This window comes from Numenius arquata, chromosome 4 (genome assembly GCF_964106895.1).
Source record: "Numenius arquata chromosome 4, bNumArq3.hap1.1, whole genome shotgun sequence".
NCBI classification, from domain to species: Eukaryota; Metazoa; Chordata; class Aves; order Charadriiformes; family Scolopacidae; genus Numenius; species Numenius arquata.
This window is the reverse complement of record NC_133579.1, coordinates 12,848,540-12,869,798: the sequence shown is the minus strand read 5'-3', so window position 1 is coordinate 12,869,798 and position 21,259 is coordinate 12,848,540. Positions and strand designations below refer to the sequence as shown.

At 36.1% G+C, this 21,259-nt stretch overlaps 1 protein-coding gene across 1 annotated transcript in view; it reads left to right on the top strand.

Annotated features, from left to right (window-relative positions):
* The first annotated feature begins 14,483 nt into the window (after positions 1-14,483).
* SNTG1 (syntrophin gamma 1) overlaps positions 14,484-21,259 on the top strand; it is a 150,331-nt gene continuing 143,555 nt past the window's right edge. The window contains exons 1-2 of the mRNA XM_074146787.1: positions 14,484-14,582; positions 14,951-15,085. Coding sequence (XP_074002888.1) covers positions 14,484-14,582; positions 14,951-15,085 — 234 coding nt within the window. The remainder of the gene's footprint in view (positions 14,583-14,950; positions 15,086-21,259) is intronic.

The window sequence follows — 21,259 nt, the reverse complement described above, 5'->3', positions numbered from 1 at the left end:
GATCTGATATTTGTGCCTTTGAAACCTGGTTGTAGGCTGTTTCCCAGTTAGAAATTCAGGCAGTTCTCAGACGATAAAAATTTCTTGTGACCTATTTCCAGCAATTAAGAAGTATACAAGCTGCAGTGATATCATATGCTAAATTAAATTGTCTTTGATAATACATCATTTCTCCATGAACTTGTTATTTCTCTATACAATATTGTATTCTTTGCACCAGTAACCTTGAGAATGAAGTGTTTCCTGCTACTGCTTCAATAGTATTTTATTCAGCTTGTGGTTTTCCCAACACTTTAAAAAGTGTCTCTTATTACTGGTGTGTGCACATTAAATTTTCTTATTGTTCGCTATCTTATTTTATTAAATATACCAGAGTACATAATCATGGAAGTACTTTGTGAGATTGCATCTATTCTACTACTGGAATATGACCTGATTTATTATAAGAAGATCAGAGCATAGCTGAAGTTCTCACTGCATTATCCTAAATGAAGCTTTGTCTCTGAGGGCTGCCATGGCCTTCAACCTTACTGGTATGTTTTAGCCATTGATTTCCCTTTAGAACACAAATGCCGTAATAATACTGCTTGGTAAATGTTTCTTCAGTATTGAATAACTGCTTGTTCTGTCAAGGGGGTGTCAAATTCTAAAAATTCAGTGAAATTCAGTGAAATTCTGTTCCCAACCTGTCTGTCATGTGTTTCTTCCTTTACATCTATCAGCAGAGATGAGCTAAATAATTTTGGTAACTCAGTTTTGGAGGAAGTGCGGATTGAAAATCAAGTTGAAAGTTTCAAACTTTAAAAAGTTTGCTTGTTTACTTATCTTTGATTGCAGTGTTTCCCATCCCTTCCAGAGAAAAACTTACTGGTGTGGCAGCCATTCTTCTACTTTGAATAATGCATGCTGCTCATGCCCCCTCGTGTGCTTGCACACCCTACTCTAGCCTGACACTGTTGCTGTTCCCTCCACACCTCATCCTTCAAAGCCACAGACAGCTCCTTTCTCACCTTCTGGAGCACAGTTTTTTTCCCAAAGCAACCTGAGGGTGGGGAGGAGCAGAGAAAAATCAAATATTGAGGCTGAAGGCGGCTGTGGGTTGGTAACCAGTGGGCTGTTGAGGTGAGACTGAATGAAGCTCCTAGGAGAGCTGGAAAGATGCTCAGGTGAAAGTGGCTGTGATTTGAAGGTAAGGGGATTGCAGAGGTTAGCCAGAGGCTGAACAGGGGACACCTTTCAGGCCTGGGTGTCAGCTTATTGTGTTACAAATGTTTTATTTTTAAAATTACTAGGTTTTATATTTTCTGTCTTTTTTTTTCACGTATTACAAGAGGAGACAAGTGCTAATCATCGGGGCATATTACCAGCATAAGATCATAAAATTTCTGCATGATGCATGATATGTATTCCTGTAATTTAATCATCTAGAGTGTTTATTTGGGGTGTAAATGCTGGAAACAGTGATGCTTCTGAGCTGATTTATGAGGTAATGCACTTTGTAATCAAACCTTCTATGTGCTGTTTCTAAAATATCAAGTGTTATAGAATTGCTGGTAGTCAGAAAAAGAACATTGAAAATGGGCTTAAATTCTCTGTGTGCAGCTGTGAATGAGAATCAGTAGGAAATAGAGTGATACAGAAGCAATGGCACCTATATTGCAAAGAGTTGTTGAATGCCTGAAAAACAGGTACATCCATTGCAATGAGCATGATTTTGTGTTGAGAATTATGTAGTTCCAGGTTTACGTTTTTGACAATATTTTAATAGCAAAAGCTGTTGTCAAAGATCATGAAAAATTGCCTGAACCACCTTTCCCAGAGGAAATTCTGTGTGTGGGAACAGAGAAGTTATTTCACAGAATCACAGAATCATCATGGTTGAAAAGGACCTCCAAAATCACCGAGTCCAACCATACACACACAAAAAACCCCACAATCTCGACCACTAGAGCATGCCACTAGAGCATGCCCTGAAGTGCACGTCTACACATTTCTTAAATACCTTCAGGGATGGCGACTCTGCCACCTCCCTGGGCAGGCTGTTACAGTGCCTGACCACTCTCTCAGTAAAGTCATTCTTCCTAATATCTAATCTAAACCTCCCCTGCTGCAACTTCAGACCATTTCCTCTGGTCCTGTCATTATTCACTTGGGAGAAGAGGCCAACACCCATTTCTCTATTTTTCACCCACTTCCTATTTCAGTAGGAAATGGATCGCAGGAGAGTATTGGTTGTGTATTTTATTTTACCTACTTGTAATTTAGCATGTAGGGAAAAAAAGGAAGTATCACCAGGGTGATCAGCAGGTAGATTCACCAATTACCAACAGGTAGTGGGAGGCAATTATTACAGCAAGAGGACTGTCTTTCTGAAGGCTGAGGGCTCTGTTTGCCATTAGAGCCCTCAAGACGTAGGACAGAGAACTATGGCTCCTGTCTTTCAGAAATAATATGACCCAAAGTATTAAGCATTAAGTTAATGGCGGTGGTGTTTAAAATGTTGGGGTTTCTTTTAAATGGGTTTTAAGAAAAAACATTTTAGGAAGGGATTTAAAGGGGTTTTCACCAAAGAAGTTGGTATTCCTGTGAAGCTTCATGCTTCTAAGGTTGCTAAATTATTATCTGAGCAAAATTAGAAGCTTCTTTAGGTCATGAGCTCTATATACAATAAGCTATGATGCTGGGAAGCCTAGTTCTTGACTTTTCTTCTATGGAGTAATACAAATATTTCTGAAATATATAAATAAATGCATAATACATAAAAACAACAAAAGGAAGAAAATGGAGTAATACTGAATTGTGGAAATGACCTGAATTAGGTAGGATTTAGATCAAAGAGTAGCTATAAAAGAACCAAAGAGGAATTGTCATTGACTATGAAAGCAGAGTTGCCCAAACTCAAAATCTGCAGAACTTTTATTAATAAGGCAGAATAAAGGACAAGTGAATTCACTTTTGACTGCAGTAGGAGTTACTGACCTGACACAATCAGGGCCCAAGAAAGGATAACACTGCAGTACTTCACTTTATATTTTAAAGATACATGTGTTTATAGTTCCAGAGGGCTAAAAAGTCCTCAAAATACTTTGCTAAGGTGAGTAAAGCCTCTTTCCCACTGCAGCTTACTCAGCACCAGAAAAGAGAGTTCATAAAAATTACAAGGAAACATACTTGATTGTACTGTGACTGTTCCAGTGGAGAGAAAAGTCTTCAAGATTGTAATAGTGACCTTGTATTTCATTAGCACTTCGAGAGCAGAATTACAGATATAGATCTTTATTGGATCCTGGTGCAGTTGTAAAGCTGATAAGGAAGGAATGATGGTGAGTCCCTTTTGAAGTCCTACATTGTAACCTAGCCAACTTAGAGCTAGCTCTGCTAGACATTAGTCTGGAGCACAGGATTTGAACCAGGCAGAGCTCAGTAAATACGGAACATTGACCTCGTATGTGTATGTGTGCTTGGGTTAATAAAACTGCATCCAGGGCAGCAAAAGAAATTAAGAGATTTGGTTAAGCCGTTTTATTATTAATATTAGGACTTAACATTTTTGTACTGAGGTATCATTTTTTAATTTTATTTTAAACTTAGGCTAATAGGGCAAATTTTGTTGTGGAGCTTTGAGTACTGTATTTATACAAATAATTGTAAGAACATAGTTAATACAGAATAGCAATAAAATGTTTGATGGAGAGGATTTTGTTACAGATGTCATTTATCTAGCCATTGAATGAAATTATTGTTTTGCCCAGGAAGTGTTTCCTGGAAATGTTATTGGCTGATGCATGAGTATTTCTATTGCAGAACCAGCAGCAGGACACTGTTATTATCCTCTGGTAACAGCCTGTTCCAGTGGCTTTATCTCATAAATAAATGAATGCATAAGTGTGCATTGGGGTGAATACACTTTAGGTAAAGGCCAGGCAAAGTAATAAACACAGGATTTGGTGTGACATTTTGCCAGCACTCGCACATATTCCTGACTTTTCTAACATTTGTTTTTTCAACTCAAATATTTCTGCAAAGTAGGCACACTGTTAAATGACACTGAGATTATGTATGTTAATAAAATGTGAGACAAAAGGTATTGATGCAGGATGGTTTTTAATTAGGGGAGAAAAGAAAAAAAACAACAGTCTTTTAGAAGAGAGAGGGTATTCTGAGGAACAAAACTTAATTGTCTCCATTTATGTTACTTTCCAGTATACTCTTTCGGAAAAAAACAACGAACAAATAAGTACCCCCCCAAAAAAAAGAAATTTACACTTGCAATAAGAAAAGTAAGTTTGAATGACATGTGGAAGGCAGGAGGTTGTGGGAACATAAGTATTCCTTTGATTATGTTCAGTGAAACTGGGTTGTGTACTTTATAAGAAACAGGAACAACTTCTAACACCCTACACTTCCTAATCCTGTTGCAACTTTGATCATTTCTCTTTTTAAGCAATGACTATAACTGGACCTAACAAAGAGAAGTGCAGTTGCTCAGCTCAGACAGATAACTTTTATGTTTTGCAATATCTTTTTCATTCTAATGAAATCTTTCTCTCCATTTTAGACAAATATCACTTGCTGTGTCATAGCACATGGATTTCAGGACCACCTGTGAAGAGGTAGGATCAGATATTTTTCTTTTCAAACAATAGTAGAATCAAAATCAATGAACTTCTAATCCTTTTTATATGCAAAATCCCTTTTTTACCCCTTTTTTCTGGAATGAGAGGAATTATATGATCAAATATAAGTTATTCAACTGATCACTTTATGGTGGCAGACAGACTTTGTAGTAGAAGATGAAAGAATTTGCCCAGGTGTATTCATCAGTAGCCCTCACCTCTGTCTGTTCCAATTTACCTCTTTAGGCACAATGTAGGTGCAGGTAGCTATGTTTTGTGTGAGCGTCGCTCTTAGTGAAGTGTTTATATCTGAAAGCCTGTACATGAAGAAGAACATCAATGGAGCCAGAAATCTGCTTAGCGCTGTTCAGTAAAATCAAGGGAGAAATGTAGAAGGATGGGGAAAAGGTGGGTGGGGAGACAGGGTAAGCTGTGAGAATGACCAAAATGAAAAGCAATTCCATTCTGATTTGATGAGGTAAGAGTTATTTTTGCTTAAAATAGGTATAGTTTCATAATGTCAATGCAAAATACTTGTCTCCCTCCACTAGAGATGCGAGAAGTGCTTTACTTTCTGTGTTCATACTAACTTAGCCTTATAGAAAGGCCTTATATAATGAGATGTATTTGTAGATATTAAAAAAGGCGTTTATTTACTCGATTGTCTATGAACAAGTTGTTTTAATGTGTTTTCACAACTTCAGGAGTTGAGGCACATTGAGAACCATTTACACCAAATTACATAATGATATCAATGCATTATTGTGATTAAAAACTCATGACAATTACCTGTACACTGAAAATTGCAAAAAAATGTTTAGGATGTTATGACTGGGAACCAGAAAACTGGCCATATCTTTAAGTGTGACCATGATCCCGTGAAAAAAGAGAAGTGGAGGGATGGCAACAGCACTAGAACCAAGAGGTAACTGCAGCTAAAACCAATTTTGACCTGAGAATCAATTGGTATAAATTAAAGGGGAAGAGAAAATAAGTAGGCTAAAGAATGTTAAATCATGACAACATTCTGAAGGGAGTAGTAGGGTCAATAGTAGGGTTAAAGTGAAACTTGCCTTTGGGAAAGAATACTGTGATGGTTGTCCAGGATGCTATGTATCAGGCTTTAATACCTCAGAAGATCCATGCACAGTCTAAGTTCTATAACACAGCATATCTCAGCTTATTTGCCTGGAAAAACTCTTGTTAGTTTTGAGGTTTGGTTTTAAAATAAACTGTTTGAGGTGGAAGAGATCTACAATGATCATCTAGTTCAACTGCCTGACCAATTCAGGGCTGACCAAAAGTTAAACCATGTTATTAAGAGCAGTTTGTTTTGTTTTTTTTAAAATTTCTTTTTCAATGCACTTATTGAGGAAAAGAGGCAGATACATATTATTTCCATAGGATTTTTATGTTAATTTTTAAACTGTACCCTAATATAGATTATTAAGTGGCAAATAATTCACTCTGTGCCCAGAAGCAGTAACGGCAAGAACAGCCACAGAACATGACCTGACATATGAGTCTTATCTTTGCCTTTACAGTGCAAATACTTTGACAGATCTGTTTCATCCTGTATCTAGCTTCTAATGGGGGCATCGATTTCAAATTTAGTTCTTTAAAAGTCAGCTGCTTTGTTGGAGCTTCCATGATAGACAAGGTAAGGAGAGAGTGACTCCACTCATCCTATAAAAGCTCCATAATCTGGAGACCCTAAAGAAGCTTCTTTAGCTTTTAGATTAATAAAGTTAAATGACATGGATTCAAGCCCAGTTTGTCTGCTTTGTGTAAAATGAGCTTCGTGCTACTCAGTGGTGTCACTTCTGAGAAATTCTGAAAATTATGATCTACATCTTTCCTCCCAAGCTAATCAAAGTTAATAAAATATAGACTTTCAACCTACTTTCATCAAATGCTGGTGTCTAAATAAATCATCAGCAGCCTTATGCTTACACATAGTGTAATTTTTATCTAAAAACTCAGCACTATCATTGTAAGGCATCATCCACTTTGGTTTTTGTTTGCGGGGAAAATATATTAAGCTGGATCAGAAAGCCCAAGAGAGGGGAGGCAGCTGCAGTTCCATGCACACAGAGCACACATATACACCACATGTACCCATATATATGCATATACTTATGTACCTGACCAGACGCACAGATCACATACCGACACACACAGTGCTCACATGAACCCAGACAGTGCCAGCAGTCTCATCTTGCTCTGTCCTCTGGCTGAGCGGGATGGAGGTCCTCTTGTGAGAATGTATGTATGTATATGTTCAGTGTGGATGCCTCCAGCAGCGGGCCTTAGACAGTCTGCCCAGCAGCTGCCCCTGGATCCCAGACTTCCCAGTTGCTGGAAGCTGGGCTTACGAACCCCTGAGTTTCATTTATGTTTCTTCACTGGTGTGGACACTGTCCTTTGAATTGCACATCCAAGTATTAAGTAATTACTTAATATGATTGTTCACTGGAGTTCAGTATAAGGTGTAATCATCCATTCTGTCAGGTATTTCAATTCCCAATTGTACCTTTCAGCTACTGCTTTTAATACAGTTTTCTTAATACCTTAAAATTTGCCAGACTTGTCATCAAAACCTCATCTAGTACTTGAGCTTCTTATGAAAGTGATGATAGCAACTAAAGAAAATACCACTGTGGCACTACCTCCTTAATTAACTTGTGGTTCTATTCCATTGTCACATCTTCAGCAACAGTTTAGTCACTTGAAGCCACAGACGTTTTGGTGTTATTTTATTTATTTCAACTATTGACATGAAACATAAAGTAGCTGTAGACTTTGCTCCACGTACTTTTTGTTTAATTGATTATCTAGTCAGTACATTTACAACTTTCAGCCTTCTTTCCTCTCTATCCCGTTGTATGAAATTCTCAATCATACTCTGAAAAATAATCTCTGGTCTTCTACGCCAAAATAGTTACTGGGTAGTTTTTGATAATGGCAATAAAAGCTGTCATGATGCATCTTGGCTATTTGATCTTCCTCTTCTTCCCCTTATTGTTTCCTTTATTCTGAATATCTTATTGCCCTTCTTTCCCCATACTCCTGTGCTGTAACCACCACCACTATAGAAGGACTGAGATCACTCTCCCAAAATGATGAGTGGGACTCAGACTCTCATTGGTACTTCCATCCCCATCCTTGCTAATGGCAGTAAATGGTTTGAACTGTGTTTCAGTTTGAATAAAACCAAAATATGCCACATAGATGCACTGAGGCTAAAGCATGTTTTTTGTAGTGTCCGTGACACATTCAATTATTTTTTTTTTCCTTACGCTATTCTTTTCATTCTAAATAACTGCTGCTGTAATGCATTGGATGTCTCTGAGGGAACTTTAGTTCTTCAATATTACTGATGCTTTCCCTTATTTTTTCTTGTGTCTGCTAGTGGGGTTTACTTTGGTATTTGAACACTGAAATGGTCTTGTCTACTTGTAGGTTCCTGCACATGCACTTTGTACAGTCAGTGGACCCAATGAGCAATGTGTTTGGCAGGTTTCTCCCAAAACCTGCCAGTCAACAGAGTTGCTCTCTGTGCTTTATTACCTATAATAAGCAATGATTATAATGAGAGCATAAACACTTATATGTGGACAGGTTCAGTTTGGCATCAATCTCAAAACTGACAGCTAATAATCCTAATCATTATTTTCTCCCCTAAGCATCTTGTCTGTAGGCTGTGCTGCCTTTCAAGGCATCTTAAAGTAGCTTTATTCTGCAAGAAAATACCTTCTGTGCTAGACAATTCAAAATGCACTACAAAAAGATGAGGTCTTTCATACATGCATTTTTTCTAAGGGAAACTACCTGGTATCTGATGATAGGAAAGTTATAGTTAATTTTTTTCTTGTGGCTTCTCCACTTACTAGTTGTGGGAAATTTTCCATTGTTTCATATTTAATTACTCCAGATTCCATGCTCTTTTCTCTTACTGGTCAGCAAATGTATCCATTGTACTGGTTCTTGTACTTACTCAAAAATATCCAAACCATAAGACTATCCAGCTCCTCTTTTAGCCTTTATCCTGAGCTTTCTGAACTTTACAAGAACATAAATCATAGAGTCATCGGGTTCTTTAAACACTGTCCTGTACTCACTTGACCTTATTCTATATTCTGAAAACTATCTCTGGAAGATAACCTCAGTCTCTGACATAATACTGTCCTCTGCAGTGAAAGTACACTTCTGATGAAATTGAAGACTTGGGATGATTATAATGCATTAGAACATTTTCCCCTTAGATACTTTTTTTTTTTAAGTTGATATTTTCCGTGTACTTTATGAACAAGCTGCATGAGCGGCTTTCTAACTTCTCTAACTTTCTAACTTTTGAAATCTCATCCTTTACTTCTATTAGCTTGCAGGTTTTTTCCTAATATAACTTCAAACTTACTTGAATTAGTAAATATCCCATTAATTTTCACACTTAAAATATTTTCATCTGTTTTTACAGTACTGTTCATTGCTTCTTTGAGGATTATTTCAAATTGGTAAACTGTTTGTCCTCTGCTTTTCTGAATCTTACGAATATTCTTGTAGACTTCACAAAATTTATAATTTGATACATTCTGTTGTTCACAGGTCTGGTGACCTCTGGTTCAACACCTATCCTGTAGGGGTTTTTTATTTTCCTGCCACAGAATGTGTTTTAATTTTTAAGCAGTATTTTGACTTCCTCATGACTTTCTTTCATAAATCTTGTTATATACTAGTTTGGACTGTTTCTAGTCACCTTTATGCCATTTTCTTATTTACACTTTTCAGCCTAAGCTGATGAATTCCTTTGTTTATAAATACTATCAAATGGCAATGCTGGCATTTCTACTACCTTCAGTTTGTGGGTTTTTTTTTAAATCCAGCTTGAACTCATAATTTAATCCCAAAATCACAAGGTGGAAATGACTGGCAATTTACAATGCCTGTGAGAATGTCATGTAATAAGTAAATTAAATTTGAAGAAAAATGCATGTTCTCAATAGCCCTCTATTTTATATTATCTTACCTCTTGGCCTGTAATGATATAATCTGGTCCTGGTAAGCTTATTGGCAATTCAGACATCAAAACTTGTTTCCTTATACTGTCAGAAAATGAAAGTTTTTGCTCTAAAAAAGTACCTCAGTTCAGTAAGAAGATATATATAATTATATAAATATATATTTTTTAAATGTTTAATTTACATATTGAGTTAATCAGACTGTATGAAACAAGGAAATTCTTTATAAGACTTTATTCTTTCGAGAAAATCAGTTATATTGAATGCCATAGCCAAATACTTACTTGGCAAATACCTAGCAAATCAAAGAAAAAGAGGTTTAAGTCCAAATTCAACATTTTCCTGCAGTTCTTTCAGGTTGTAGTGCAAAATTCATGTGCAGAAATGGACTTGCTATCCTTTGGATTGGAAAATTTTGGTGTCTGTTAGAAGAGGCTCTGAATGACAAGCTGAACACATCCTTGTGTATCTTGGCTGCTTTCCAATTTTTGACAATATAAGTGCTTTTCACTTACGCTAGCAGTACCTCTGCAGAATGAGTAGCTGGACCATTTAAAAAACATCCTTTATGTGGTTCTGACACATATTCCTACCTCTTGTATTCATTGCCATCACTGCCTTCTACCTCTGGTTCAATTTCTCTTTTTATTATTATACTTGTGATTATAAAGCAGTGACAGGCATATATCCAAATACTCAGAGTTCAGCCTCAGTTCAAATAAGCATCCAAAAGTGTAGGTATTCATCTGAAATGAGCTACGTACATATTTAAGGCAGTTTCTGCAACCCATTCTCCTTACTGGTATCAGATTCTGGATGGTGGAAATAAATTTCAGAGCTTAAAACTTAATTGCAGAGGTTTAATTTATTTTGGGACATACCAGCCAAAGCAGAAACTAAAAATCCAGGCCACCTTGCGTAGAAAATATGTTGACAGACTTTTTTTTCTCTTCCTTGCTTCCACTGGTTCATGGACTAAACTATTCATAGAATCACTATTATGGAATATCTATGATATGATAACTATTCTGGGATATCTGTTGAAGTCTTCCTACTGATGTGAAACTAGAAGCAGCAAGCCAACCAAATTCTTTTATTACCGTAAGGCAGAAGAAATAGATGAAATAGCATAAACAAAAAGATACAGCCATGTCTTGAAAACTAGTGAAGAGTATTTAAAATTGCCTGAAATACTGAATAAGTCTCCTCCAGAACAAAACATAGAAAAAGTTTTAGATTTTTTTTTCTTGTCATAAATGACAAGGAAAACAATAAATAGGCAAAAATGTAAACAAAATAACTCTTTAGCAGAAAACCTGCCAGTTGCCTTATTTAGACCAGATTATTGAAAAATATTTATGTTGTAAATTCTGCAGGAAATTGACTTTCAAATCATTAGGTATCTTTAAAGATGTTTCTGATACAGTATTGATTTGGGTGTATGTTTTGTAGAGACTTTTCTGTTAGCATAAGTGTATAAACTGTAGCTTTTGTGTGTATTTCCTCTGAAATTAATTCTTAAATATTTATGAAGACGTATATTGCACCAAACTGTTTATGGCACGTAAGCATTTCTAAATTCCCTTTAGGAAAGTTATTAGGGCCACATCTTACACACAGTCAATACGAACAATGTGCTGTAAGTCGGGGTATAATGGAAAAAGATTTTTAAACAACCTTTTTTCACTAAGGTTGCTAATAATGTGACCATGTTCTTTGTAGAAGCAGTCTGCCCTGAGGGCTCTGCCAACCTATGCTGTTGTCTGATAGTGATCTGAAGCAGAAAGTTCAACACAGACTGGTGTGGCAAAGCAAAGAGGGATCAGTTTTCAGCCCCTCTTGTAGTTTGGGAACAGTAAGCAGTTTCTAAAGTCCTGCCAAGGACATCAGCTCTTGATGCATCAGTGTTCTTGTCTAACTCTGCTTAAAAAGGCGTAGAATGAGGTGACAGAGGCAGTGCTGTGCAGGTGCAACATTCATTGCATCTGTCACTTAGGTGACTTAGATCTTCCTTCATCACTGCTTTTGCTTGAAGTCACTGACTCCTCTCCTATATGGAAACCCAGTCTTTCACCACTGTATATTACTTCCATATCCATTCCCTAGCCTACCTCATCCACTTCATAAACATGTGCAATATCAGTCAGTCAGTTTTCTTGCTGTCTTTACAAGTGCCAAACTCTATAAATAGCATGAAGAATGTAGGATGGTGTAAATGTAAGCAGAGCAATGTTCGTGGCGACTTTTGGCTCAAGCATACAGTCAAGGTATATTGGCTTAACAAACTGTTATCAGCTGGACTATGCTTCTCTATCCATGTCTGCTGTAAGATGATGTAGTGTGTCAAACATTTGAGCACAAAAGAATGCCTTGCAAGACCTCACACTGACAGTGACAGTAGCTCAGCTAACGTGCTGTATGCTGTTTTATTGCTGTAAGTCAGGGGTAGGGTAGAGCCCTCTGCCAGTGAAATGTAGAAGACTTGAAGGCACACCGTCTAAGCTATTCCAAATGTAAGAGATGACAGGTGTATAGGCTAGACAGATGATCTCCCTCCAACCAGAATGATTTTACTGGGGCCCCATGAATGAAAAATGTTGATGTACACAGTAATTTACATGAAAGCATATCTACAGGACATCTTCCCTAAGTTTCAGCTCTGAAAAAGGATGCAAGAGCTCATGTCTTTATTTGATTCAGTTTACTGGATGCTTTGAAGAGAGTGGGGGGAGAAAGAAACAAGACATTTCAGCAGACAAAAAGAAACATAATGAAATAATTAAAATCTAGTCTTTGTTCTCAAGGACTTCTCTTGAGCTCATCTAATGAAACAACTACATTCTTCTCCTTTACATGGATGTTAATGCTGCTTTTAGGTAAGAGAGTGGAAGAGGTAGTATAATTGAAGATTTAATTTTGGATTTAATTTTGAACTGTATCATAAACTAGCTTTCATAAAGCCCAACAACAGTAAAGTGGTTCATTACATTTTGGAGTATCTGATGTAAAAAAGATCCTTGAGTGTGCGTGATCAATCTTTCCAAGGGCCAAAATGTTCCCAAGTTTGGTTTCCTTGCTCAGACTGAATAAGCTCAGTCCACATGCATTTAGAAACCGACTTGAATTTTAATTTTATTCTATTGGCTAATTGTGTCTGCTATGGTTATGTGCCTCTAATTCCCACAAAGAAGCCCCTCAACCTTTGCAGAAAGACTCTTTGAAGATTTTATAGGGTTATTGACCAAATCAGAAGTGTGCAGTCAAGTAAGGCAAAGTTACTATAATCAGTGTATCAGAGGCAGAATTTATTCCATTGCCAGTTATGCAGGGAGGTGGAAAGGCACATCTACAAACTTTTTTGCAGGAGAAAGGCATTTTATAACTGGTAGATGTTTGTAGGCTAGCCCCTTTTATTTGACCGTAGTTATTTATAGCCTGCTTTGTTCAACTTCCATTGTCACCTGTTACTTACTTCACAACTCCATGGAAAGAGGAGTCATCTTAGTCTGTAAAGCAGAAGTTTTAAGGAGAGGACCAGGGAGATTTAACTACTTTACGTTATCTTTATTTGAATGTCATAACATTTTATCTATGATATGAGACAGAATTTTTCAGTACCACTGAAAACCTAACTCCTTTTGTGATCCATTTATTTGATTTATCTGTCCATGTCAATCATTTTCTATCTCATCCTGTTTAAAAAAAAAAAAGACACCTAAATACTAGAAGGTGGGCTGTATGATGTCTTCTGACCAGAGCTTCTACTGACCTCTATGAGTTCAGTGCGTGGAACTCTTTACTTCTTCTTCTTCTTACTTAGTTTAAAAAGAATAAAAACAACATCAGAGCCACTTTTGAAGTTATGGCTGAGTTATACGATTTGCTACTGGTATTCAAGAGAAAACAATTTCCTAAGTTGGAGTGTTTAGCATGAAGCAGAAGTGACAGAACAGTTTGTCCGTGGAGAACATTATATAGAGCTATTTAAAGGTTGTCCTCGACCTTTCCATCTCTATTAAAGCCTCTTGAGAGCAATTTAAACTTTTCTTCGGCCAGTTGCCTACTGTCAGTTCCATATTTGTGTTTGTTCTCTCCATGCTATGGATGTAAGGTATCAGAGCACATTATGGTGAGATCTTCCAAATCCTCTTTTAAACTCCTGTCTGAGAAAGAGCCCTCAGATTCAGCCAGGTCAACCTTGGCAGTTAAAGTTCACAGCAAGACTTTTGTTTCCTTGATCTCCTCTCAAGCCAACTTTTTACAGGCTGTGGATTGAAATCTGACCTGAATGAAGACAATGGAACTTTTGTTACTGACACTGATGAGTCCAAGATTTTAAGTAATTTTTATATATGAATTTTCTTGTGAGATACATATGTGCATGCATACATATCTGTATCTGTGCAAAAAGGTATAGGTAATACTGGTAAATTACATGTTTTTAAGACTGAATTTTTAGATTGCTTGTAAAAAAATTTCTCATACCAAAAATGCTCTACCAACAGGACTTTTGTCCACTTATGAAGTGCTATAAAGAGTGCTATTTTCAACTCAGCATTCAGGGAAAAATTGCTAAATACTGCAGGTGCTTACATGTGCAGACTTCACTGCTCAAACCTGTTATGTATAACGCCCCCAAAAAGTGGCACAAATAAGTTCTACCACAAAGACACTGCTAGATTGTTGGAAAGTCGCTTATTGTGTTTTGAAGAATCCTACACAATTCCTGATTTCTAACCATAAATGTGAAATACAGAAGTGGAGCAAGAAGTAAGTTACTAGTGGGAGTTGCAATCTTTGATCTCTTTTCTCTTATTCTTAGCTTAAGCATCCTCATTTGAAAGGGAACATGAAAGCACAAGTCATTGTTTTGCTTATAGATCAGAAGTCAGCCAGAGGTTCATGTAGGCTGTCACTGCTCACATGTGGCTCGTTTGGAGGTGTTACTGTATGTATTTCTGTGTCAAAATTGGTGTAATATGTGGAACATCAGCTTTTATTTCATGTCCGTATGAGGTATCTTCATTTAATACAAAGATGGAAAGAGCACAGCTGCTCTGAAGCAATTTGAAAGGAGTTTCACAAATTCATCGTGGTCAGAATAGCACCTTGTTACTTCAAAATCTGTGTTCGCTAGTTGCTACTGTAACTATTGTTCCCTTGTACTCTGAGTACACTAGCTACAGTGATCATTGGTAATAGTTTTAGATATTTGCATATTTATTGTAACTGTATTTATCTCTCAGCTATTCTGTTTCAAAATACCATGTCTAGCAATGCAAAGTGCTAACTGAGAAAACTTTTTTTCTTTATTAGACAAAGACAGGGATTTGTTTGCTGCAGGATGGTAACCAGGAGCCTTTCAAAGTGCGACTGCACTTAGCCAAAGATATTTTGATGATCCAGGAGCAGGATGTGATCTGTGTGTCTGGTGAGCCTTTCTATTCTGGTGTAAGTAGTTTTTATTTTTTCTTTAAGATGTACTTTATACAAAGCAAAAATGTGTGTATGTGTGTGTGTGCGCGCACATACATACGTGTTGTGTTTACTCCCACAGTTTGATATACATTTTATACTGTTGACACTATTTTAATATATCATCTTTTGAGAGTAAATCTTAGCAATACTCATGTAAGAAGCAGCAATAAGATAATGAGTAAGTTACGTGCATGACTACAGTATTGTTTCTCTGTGCTCACCCTTGAATATCGGAGCCACTGAATGTGATAGGAGTGACACAAGCAGTGATTTTTCCAGTGAATACAGACACCTCAATGTACTTACATACCTGAGTATTGTTTATGGAATTGATAAGACAGTTAATGGGTAACTGTTATGGCAGGACTTTGCTGGTAGAGGAATCATCTGCTATCCTCTCTTGCTTGGGTTGCTTCATATGGTAGCACAACACCGGACTTCATGCTTGCTGCCAGTCCATGCTGCCAGGGTCACTAGTTTTATCGGTACATCATGTTGATAAAGATGGACTTCAGCTGGAAGAGTGTAACAGTGTGATTTATGTATTACTGTTTTCCCATGATGTGTCAGATTTCTTACTTAAGCATCATACTGAATTTTGTGAATAAGAAACTGAGCTTTGTAGATAATTATTTGGCAGATGTGTAAAATGTTCTATAGAATAATATTGTAGGTTTTAGAGCTATGGCAATAGTAATTTTTTATTTAATTCTAAAAGATAGATAAAAAAATAATAGAAACCATTTACTACTCATTTCTATAGACATTTTTATAGACACTAATTATATTTTGTAGAGGTATTTTTAAGATTTATGGGAAACTATCATAAACAGTCCGCTCTTCCCTTGAGCTAAATAAAATTATCATAGGATTCCACATTAAATCTTGTGAGGCACAGTAGTGTAATATCTGTTTATGCAAATGTTATGTGACTGCTATTATGTCTGTCTGTTTTATTAATTAATTGTTACTGTTGCCACATCCCTGTATCTCTAAGTGCAAGTATAATAAAAAGATACAAAGCAGAAACCAGAAATAAATTGGTAGAATATTAGCAGTGACAACAGTGTGGAAGATTAATGGAAAACGTATAGGAGAATCTGTCTCACTGTTATGAACATCTCAAGGTTCTGAGAACAAGAGAAACACAATGCCTACACTGTCTCCATAGAGGCTGGGTTTATTTGCATGACAGATGTGACATTAGCTTTTGACAGTTTCATGCTGTGCAAATGCAATTTACTAATATATGTTTGTGTGCTTTATATGGAATATAGATACTCCTTTTACTAATTAGACTGTACTGTTCCTCAACATACAGGACATCTAGCACCCCGTATAGAAAGAAATCATGAGTTCAAGCTCAGGCTATAGTTGTTCAATTAGCAACACACACTGTGGCACCGTTTCTCCACCAACCCCATTCTAACATTATTTATTAAAAGATTTTATCACTCAAAAATACGACTTTCATTATTCTGCTGTAATATCTATTACTTCTTCTGAACTTGTTATTTAAATGTCTTCATGAGATGTATATTTATTTTTTTTCCATTTCACAGAAAGGCTTTCCTCTTACAGTTTTGCCCTCTTTAGTTTTGCAACAGCACTGTAGAAAATAGTGGATGATTTGCTTCACTAATTACACTCCTCCTATCTTATTTGCATATTGAATGCATAACTCATTAACTGACTGATATTGGTGTGGTGATGAGGAGTTTCTTTTCTCTTGAAAGTGTCATTGTTAGACTAGTGACTTTTGAACACTTCTTTACCCTGATTTCCTCTGGGATTAAGACTAGGTCTTGAATCAGTAGGTTCATTCCAACTAAGGATGATTGGCATTTCACAGACAGTTAACTGTTCCTTTTGTCACAGGTCATTTAAATCATCTGGAATCATACACTTTGATTGTATAGTATGATCACATAAGCCCCACAGGCTTCCTTTTTTTTTTCTTTCTTTTTTTTTTTTCCTCATTTTTATTCTTGATTTATTAACTTTCTTTTTTCTTTGTTTATATGTTTCTCCTATGTTTTACTTTGCTTGGTTGATTTTGTTTTGTTCTGTGTCATTCTAGATGACTGACCACATCTATTTTTCTTCTACATGCATTCTACAGAGCAAGAGCAAGTGTTTTCATTAGCAACTGACATTGAATGCCTCATAGAATAAACTCTAAAGAATAAAAATAAAATTTGTAAGAGGAACAATAGCATTGTTAAATTTTACAGATAAATAGCTACGGTAAATGTTCTTTTTAATCCGTTTTAATAAATAATCTTCAAATGATTTGATTATAAGGATTTACTTTTTCACTTCTGCACTGTTAAGGAACGAAAGGCAATTGCTATGTTTCTAGTTCAGAACAGTATCTCTTCTGTTTGTTGGGTCTGAATCAATTTGCATGCTCCTCTGTGTAGGACAGACTTTAAACAGTCACTTAACGTTCCAGCTCTATCCTGATCTGCATCCTGTGGAATAATCTAAATGAAATCAATGGCTTCCTAGGAATGAGGTGCTGCTTAATGTGAGTACATGGGATAAGGACCTAGTTCTTAATTTAGAATATTTCCTTTTTGGTGGAAAACAGTTCTAGTTTCTCAAGACTAAAGAGGTACAAGGGAACTTTGTTTCTTCTTTCATTGTATACAGTTTGGAGTAAGAAAATAAAATGCATAAAAGATTATAAGCAACAGAAACAGTGTTAAACACTAGAAAAGAAAACATCTGTTTCAGTAGTAGGCTGAGCAAAATGATAGTGTTAGTGAGGGTCCTTCAGCAATTGTACCTGTAGTAATTCCATAAAGCATCAAAGGTCATTCAAATGATCATGGATTAGAGCTAAATTTGAGCATCAGTTGCATCAGTAAGTATTACAGTGATTTCTTTATGTGTGCAACAAAAAAGACTTGCATTCCAAGAGACTAAAACAGTGGGTTCTGCATTATGATGCTGGTGGATATCTGATGTAGACTTGAACTCCAGTGTGAATGACCAAAATCAAGAACATTTTTGAAACTCAAAGCCTAGAAGGCAGTGTCTTTACTAATCCAAATTTAATCCTTGCCTGTAGAGAGGCTTTATCGTATGGCAAGTGTATGCCTGAGTTGAAGTAGATTGTGTGTTGAAGATATTAATGAATCTCTCTGTGGGAAAACTGGAAGATAAGATTGATGGCTGTTAGGTCAGGTACACATTTTTATCCACTAAAGTACCAGACCCTCACAAAATATTTTTTCATCATTGTGGTATTGCCAACAAACAGCTTTCTTATGCTTATAATAATCATAAATCTCCATGTAAGTTACCTGTGGTCCAGAACACTTAGGATTTTTACTCTTTTCATCTGAAAAAGAAATGCCTTGAAAACAGCTGAATCAAACCACGTAGGAACTTCATCACTATTGATGGCAGAAGTATAGAATATTCCTTTTAAATGTATTTCTTGAATTACATGAAAAGATACAAGTTTGCTATATGGTGTGAGAGATGGCAACGTGCAACAAGGCAACCTCCATTCTTTTCAGACATATAGGTCAATAGCCTGGACTAACAAGGATAGCCTAATACTGACCTTGTTGAAAGTTATGATGGGAGGGTGGATAGCCTAAGATATGGCATGTCTGATCTGAAATATGATTCTTCAGTAAATTTATTCCTAGGAAAAGTTTTAATCTTTGCAATTCCAGAATCAAAATTTTTATTTTAAAGATAATCCTTACAATTGCTGTTACCTTTCATGAACATCTGAAATTCAAGTAAAGGGATTACTGGGCTTTATCAAGAGTAGCAGTTTATCTGTCTAGGGAGCCATGTTTTTTTTCTTCTTTTCTTTAATATCTTTTATTTGTTTGCTAATCATACTCAGAAATTTTTCTAATAGAGTGTATATGCATATGAGATCCATAAACCGAGGATATGAACAACATAATATCTGATAAGATGGATGTTTTGACTCAGCTACTGTTTTTCTAAAAGACTGAAAATGTACTGTGAGCAGCTGCCAAATTGCTAAGTTCAGCTACCAGGACAGTTTACATTTTTACATAATTTTCTTAAAGGTTCTGTTAAAAACTCATAATTTCCAAAATGCTGCTAGCTCACCTGATGGTAAGAAACAGATGATTCTCATTTATTTTGAGTAATGTAATTCTATGCTGCTAAATAGTAATTCATTATTTAATTAAATATTAAGAATTTATTTTAGCATTTTTTTAATAAAGGATCTTTTGGGGAGAATGATGTGAAGATCATTCATTATACTAATAAAATTTAATGCACTTTTTTATGTATTTATAGAGCAACAGGTCTCAGAGTAGTATCACATTTTTCCAAGAATTTAACTGAGGTTGATACAGATGTATCTGAAATGTAACCTATGGACTGTAATTGGTTTTTTGATAGAGAAAAATCCTTCATCAATAAACACCTTTTCCAAGGTCAGTCAGCACACTGACTTAAATTATTGAACTATAGCCAGATCTGATTTCTGGCATTATTAATTACATTATCATTCTTTTTCTTATAAAGAACATATTATATCTCACTTTTAAAGTTGTCCTGTTGCTATTGTGAAATCAACTGCATTGAAAGATTTATAACTGTACACGAATCCCATATGGTATTACAAAAAAATAAGTTGCATTAAAAATAGTTTTTCAACTTACAAACTTTTCACATTTGCATGTTTTTTGTTGTGTCTTTATTTAAATGACAAAGGTAATATTAATTTTTTAGTATAAGTTTAAATTCAGAACATATCACTTAACTGTGACTTGCCTGAGCAGTCAGATTAAATTCTTACATTTCCCTTTCTTGCACATTTTGTTGCCTTGGATCATTTTTTTCGGAGAGTGTAAAATTTTTTTTTCATATATTTTTATGTAGGTAAAACAGGTCCAATGAATGTTACTAATGTTAATGAGTAGAAAAAATAGTGATGAAAAAGCGAAAATCTTGAAATAGTAAACATATGGGATTGATTTATTTTTTGTATTGTATTTGTTTCTGTATTTATTTACTATTTTGATTCTGATGTGTGATTGAATAGTATGAATTGTGCCAATGGTGCCAGGGAGTGAAACTCCCTGTCCTGATGAGAATTGCAAATATGTGAACAGATAGGTCACCTTTCAAGTACTTTCATTCTTGTTACCGTCACAAAGCTACCAGTAAGAATGGTGATTTTTGTTTTTTACCAGGTTGGTATCTGTCAGATATTCAGTGGAGTGAATCCATTTTTTCACAGAAGTCATCAAATATCTATCAGATAGTGGTAACTTTTCTTTCCCCTGCCAATCTGGACAGCTTTTAAGTGACAATCCAGAACTGACAGATGTAAATATGATTATTTATGGACAACCTAAACCAGCTTATTTTTCTGCAACTACTTAAAAATAAGAAGCATAGCAATGTAGCGAGGTTCAAACACAGGACTGCCGTTTGGAAAGTGAAATTTCAAAGAGCAGAATAGCTTTTTTTTTCATTGTAAGAAGGTTTTTTCCCTACAAAAAGAGAAATATTGCAGACCAGAAAACACTTGGAGAACCCGAAGCATTGATTGATGGCAGTATATGATGTGAGGCAGTAGCTGGAAACTACAGCTATCACAAAGCTACAGAGAGTGTTCATTACCAGGCTGAGTAAGAATTCAGATCCATACTGACTTTGGAGTTGTGTTTTTCTCTCTTTTATTTCTATATTAAGAAATGCAGTACTTTGGAAATAAATCATCCCTAGGAGTAGAATTTTTATAAGTAGATACTTAGGTGAATGTTTCTGCTTTTAGGCGTATGCTGTAGCACTGGGAACATTTTGAAGCGAGAACAAACAAAGAGTTGAGTGATCTTGTTGTTCCAGTCAGTGTCCACAGCTTCGCTGGGCAACCTGTTCCAGTGTCTCACCATCCTCACAGGAAATAATTTCTTCTTAAAAATCTAAATTTCCCCTCATGCCAGCTCATGTTGAGCTTCTCATCAGCCAACACTCCCAAGTCCTTCTCCTCAGGGCTGCTCTCAATCCATTCTCTGCCCAGCCTGTATTTGTGCTTGGGGTTGCCCTGGTCCTTGTGCAGGACTTTGCACTTATCCTTGTTGAACTTCATGAGGTTCGCAGAGGCCCACCTCTCAAGCCTGTCCAGGTCAG